The sequence below is a fragment of the Echinops telfairi genome, unplaced genomic scaffold (genome assembly GCF_000313985.2).
Source record: "Echinops telfairi isolate 266 unplaced genomic scaffold, ASM31398v2 ScPeMD7_7457;HRSCAF=8495, whole genome shotgun sequence".
In the NCBI taxonomy this organism is placed as follows: Eukaryota; Metazoa; Chordata; class Mammalia; order Afrosoricida; family Tenrecidae; genus Echinops; species Echinops telfairi.
In genome coordinates, this window is record NW_022111357.1 from 44,881,977 (window position 1) to 44,887,162 (window position 5,186).

The 5,186-nt window shown below is 55.8% G+C and overlaps 1 protein-coding gene across 1 annotated transcript in view; it reads right to left on the reverse strand.

Moving 5' to 3' along the window:
* NCAN (neurocan) overlaps positions 1-5,186 on the reverse strand; it is a 27,421-nt gene that overhangs the window by 21,721 nt on the left and 514 nt on the right. The window contains exons 2-3 of the mRNA XM_045299144.1: positions 1,463-1,545; positions 84-473 (exon numbers count right to left, since the gene is read on the reverse strand). Coding sequence (XP_045155079.1) covers positions 84-473; positions 1,463-1,538 — 466 coding nt within the window. The 5' untranslated portion in view covers positions 1,539-1,545. The remainder of the gene's footprint in view (positions 1-83; positions 474-1,462; positions 1,546-5,186) is intronic.

Genomic DNA, 5,186 nt, shown 5'->3' on the forward strand with positions numbered 1-5,186 from the left:
GGGGGGGGTGGAGGTGGGGGGGAGGGCATGAGTCTCCAGCTTAGCTCCTCCCACTCCCGGCCTTTCCCCCATCCCCAACTGACCTGTCACCTCCAGGGGCACCAGATCCTGCTCATCCTCGATGCCCCGCACCACTTGGCAACGGTACAGCCCAGAGTCGCTGGCCCTCAGTGGCCCCAATAGCAGGGTAGCGTTGGCACGGCGCAAAGGGTAGGTGGGCAGTGACACGCGTCCCTGCCAGCCCTTGGCCACTCGCACCACGTTGTCCTTGGCCACCAGTATGGGCACGTCCTGTCGCTGGCCCGATGCCGTCCGCACCTTGGTCCACTTGATCCGAGGGGCATCTCGGCCCATGCCCGGCCGGGGCCGCAGGGTGAAGAGGCAAGGCAGGGCCACCAGCTCTGCCAGTGCGGCCCGAACTGACCCCGACCCCACTTTCTGCATGTGGAGGCCCTTCTCAGCATCCTGTGTGCCTGGCGAGGGAGGAGGTGGAGAGAGGGCCTGATCAAATGACCAGGGAGGATGCCACATCCCCCCATTCACAGATGGGGACACTGAGGCTGGGGAGGTCAGGCTGCGGCCTCCACTTCACCACAAAGTGGTCACGGGTCTGTGAGTTGCATCCAAGGCTTGAATTCAGAAAGAGATGTATAGGGTCGCACCCATTAATTGTTCTCCACCCACTCAAAGTCCGGATTAAGGCGGACTCTTTGAAAAACAGGGGTGGGGAGACACATTTCCATTCCCATGCCCCCCTTCCTTCTCCAGGCCTTGATTTCACCAGAACATATAAAAGGAATAACTTGGAAATAATGTTCATGGAGTGCTTTCTATGTGCCAGACACTTCAAAGTAATCACTACAAGGTCAGCAGTTTGAAACCAACAGCCAGTCTGCGGGAGAAAGATGAGGCTTTCTACTCCCGTAAAGAGTGAAACCCACTCAGAAACCCACTGGGGCAGTTCTGTCCTGTCCTGCAGGGTTGCAATGAGTGGGAATTGACTCGGTGGCGGTGCGTTTGTTTGCTTCACAGCAAACACTCTGAAAGCATTCTGAGGTAGCATTGGAAGGGTTAGGGACTCATGCTCAGAGAGGTATCACTACGTGCTTAAGGCCACAGAGCAGATCGGTGATAGATTTCCAAAGCTTTGTATTACCACTCAGGAGATGCCAGAGAGGAATTGCCTGGTGTCTCGCTTGTTCGCTCACTCTCTGTCTCTTTAGCTCATCTCAGCAAAATTGTGAGAGGCAGGAATCTCCAGCCTCCACTGGCAATGACTAAAAATACTCTCTCAGGTGTCTGCTCTGCTTTTGACTGTTCAAAGACCTTTTTCATCTATTCTCGTTCTCTATTCTCCAGACCAAGCCAGGGAGCCAGCAAGAGAAGGTTCTGGAATTTAAAAGCAGCCCCAGCTTGTCAATCCCCCAGGCCCTAACCTCTCCCTCCCCACAAGCCAACTTACTCTGCTCCCCAGCAGCCACAAGCAGCAGCATCTGGAGCATCCGAAGGCCTGTGGCCCAGACAGACAGCCCCCCCATCCTGGACCTGGAATGGGATGGAGAGGGAGAGAGAGAAAGAGAGAGAGAAGATAAGCCATCACAGGAAAGCACCCAGCCTTTTGGAATAAGGAGTCAAGGCTCAAAGAGGCCAGCAAGTCACTCAAGGTCACACAGCGAACAAGCCAAGATCAAACCCAAGACCAGCTGATTTCAGAATCTGAGCAGTGGGTGAGACCTGGGGCTGTCACTCTTCCTAGCTGTGTGACCTTGAGAAAGTGGCTTAACCTCTCTGTCTCTGCTTCTTTATGGGTCACATGAGGTGACGATCAGATGGCTGGAAGGGAGAAACCAGTCAATGCATTTAACATGCTTTAAGCGCCCTGGCACAAAGGAGTGGATTTCAGTTGCGTTCACATTGACCTTCACTCAGCCCACATCAGGGCTCCCTGTTTCAGATCAGCCTTCCTCATCAGACTGGGGGCTCCTGGAGGGAAGCAGCCAGCCACAGTTCTCTCTGGGACTCCAGCCCTGAAGCTGGGTCTGCTGACTGACATGATTCTCAGCTTCAATTTCAGAATTTGGTTGTTACCAGGATTCTATTTTTGGTTTGGGGGATTTTGTTTTAGGCATTGCCGATGCCCAGCAGGAAGAGGGGCCCCAGCCCCGCCTACCCTTCCATCCTCTCACCTCCAGCAAGGGGTGTGCCTCTGCAGGGCACAGAGAAATCCCAGGGGTGGGGCCAGCCCTCTTTAGGGGCTGTGGCCCATAGCAACACATGGGACACTTAGTGAGGCCTGCACATAGCCACAGAGCACACAGCAGTGCCCTCCTGGACCTCATCTTCTGACAGGAAGTGGAACTCTGAGCAAGCAGCCCTTCCCCAAAGCCCCCACACCTTAGGCATCTGTCTTATAGGACCAGGTTCAGGTGATGAGACAGATGGGAAATGAGGAGCTTATGAACAAGCCCAACCTAGCACACACTCATTATACGATCAACCCCGAGGAGGAGGGTGATGGAGCCCCAGAATGGGGGCTGTGCAGGACACCTGCCCCCTCTCAGGCCCCCCAGATTAGTGCTCCCAGGCAATCAGGGCCCTGTCCGTGGTGCTGAACGCATAGGCAGCGCTGTCCCAACCTGGTCTTCCCCAGTCAGGTCAACCATATCTCCCAGCACAGAGAGAGCTATCAATTTGTCTTGGGTAACACAGAGGTCACTGCCAGAGACCAGGCACTGGACTAGCGTTCTCCCAACTACAAATCAGTAAACCTCAGCTCCTCCTGCTTCCATGCTGGTTACCTCCATTCTGTCCTGGGAGCCCCCAGCAGGGGTGTCCCTGATGGCTGGTCAGCCCTGATTGGACATTAGGGGGATGGGGCATGGTTCAAGGCCGTGGCAGCCCCAGGAGAGCCTCAGGAGGGGTGAGTCAAGGAATTCACACACTCACGTTTTCACATACATTCACAGCTCTCTCATTCACATAGACACATGCACATCCAGACGCATATGCACTCACATTCACAAACACACACATGCATAGACACATGCACACACACGTCTCACACTCAGACACAGGTGCCTCTTCTTAGTCACACACACACACACTCCTTACATGTTTGGTGACCTTGGACAAGTGCTGTCACTCTGTGTCTCAGTTTCCCCGCCCGTAATATGGGTATAGTCCCATGCCTACCTCATAGGGTTATCTATCTATGAAATGAATTAAAACTTAAAGGTTCTAGAACTGTTACATTGAACAGCAAGCAGCCTCGTGCACACACCCAAACAGACCGAGCCACCCAACATCGTGACTGCCACAGATTTCAGGAGCACACCCCCTGCTCTTCATCCAGAGACTTGCTCAGTCCCCACTCCCACACTTACCCTCCCAAGCCCACATCCCTTCTCTCAAAATACCTCCTCCCAGGGCCGCCAGAGGTGAGCGTTTACACAGCTGTCTGGGGCTCATCCCCTTATGAATAATGTATGAGCCTCATGCATATGCAAGTAGGGGCTGTGGGTGCTGGGGGAGGGGTGAACAGAGCTGGTGTGTGTGTGTGTGTGTGTGTGTGTGTGTGTGTGTGTGTGTGTCTCACACCAAACCCCATCTGAGAGGGTTTGCGCAGTGTGTGTGTGTGTGTGTGTGTGCCCACGCCAGGGTGTGTATGAGGCTGTGTCCGGCGTCTGAAACCATGTGTTTGGTGGTGGTGGTGGTGGTGGTGGTAGTGGAGGGGAGACCACTCCGTGAAAACTGGGCAGTAGAGGACCCCTTTGCTCTCCCTCTGCCAGTGCAGGTCTGAATGCCCCTTGGCAGGGGCTAGGCACACATTTGTGTGCTATGACCAGTTGGTCCATGTGTGCACCTGGGTGTGAAGGTGCAACAACTCAGGGGAGAAAGAAGGCTTGGTCAGCAATCCTCTCCGGGGGCCCCCAGGCCCCCCCAACCCTGCACACAGGCCACTCAGGGTCCACAGTGCCGGTTGGCCCCCACCTCGATCTGCACAGGAGGACACATGCGTCCACATGGCAGACACAGACCCCAGAGACACACAACGCACAGATTCGCATGGACATTAACAAAGAGACAATACGGGGACTCAGAGGCACATCTCCTTCACAAAGACACACACCCACAGGCTCACAGCCCTCTGGAAACCTCCGTGAGCCTCGCACAATCAGACACAGCTCCTTACACATGCGTGCACGCACACAGCCCAGCTAGAGGAATGTGGCCTTGGCATCCGACAGATGGATACACACCATTTTGCCACCTGGTGACGTGGGCCCAGCACAAGTTTCCTGACAAAGGCATAACCACAGTCCCATCAACTCATGGAGGCCCCCAGGCACCCTGTGCATCTGCCACCCCACTAGGAGGACACACACAAAAAGCCCCACCTCCTAGGGGTGCATTCCATTTGGGGATGAGCATGAGCCAACGAGGGTGCTGCAGCTCCAGGGTCTCTGGGCTCACAGACCTCCCGCTGCTCCCCATCCCCCTTCATGCCCCCCCACTCCCCACTGGGGCTGGTGCCAACCCTCCCAATGCCTTTATCTCCCAGGATGCTGCCGAGAGGAACAAAGCCCCTTACACGGAGCGCTGAGGTCGCTCCTGCTCCTGCTTATCCTGGGGTCCCCGTCCCTACTTCCCAGAGCCTGTGTCCCCAAACCAACCAAGCCAGGGCTGCCACACACATGGACTTGGACACATGGAATGCAGGGCGAGGCAAGGGGCTGGGTCCTGCTGTGAGCATGTGGGAAAATGAGATGCTGGGTGGTCCCCCACTCGGGACTGGGTGACCCTCATGGCTTCTGGACATGCAGAGCAGCCCCCATGCCTGGGAAGACCTACTGCATTCCCTGCGGGGTGGGAGGGAGACCCAACTTCATGTCCCAGGGAACAACAGGGACCCCCCCCCTCCCGGTGGCATGAGAACCTCCTCCCTAAGCCAGGCTAAGGTGAATTAGACCCCCCTCAAAACAGCAGGGTGGCTCCGAGCTGTCTCTTCCCTCAGTCCCAGTCTCATTCATTCTCAGTCCAGACCCCCTGGATACCTCTCAGGTGACCCTGGGGGCCCCTCCTCACTGCAGTCTTGCCTGAGATCTTCTATTCAGTCTCCAATTGGGAATCCCCACTTAAAATCTTGGGGTGTCTCGGCTCAGTCCCGGGGTGCCTCGTTCCGGAGT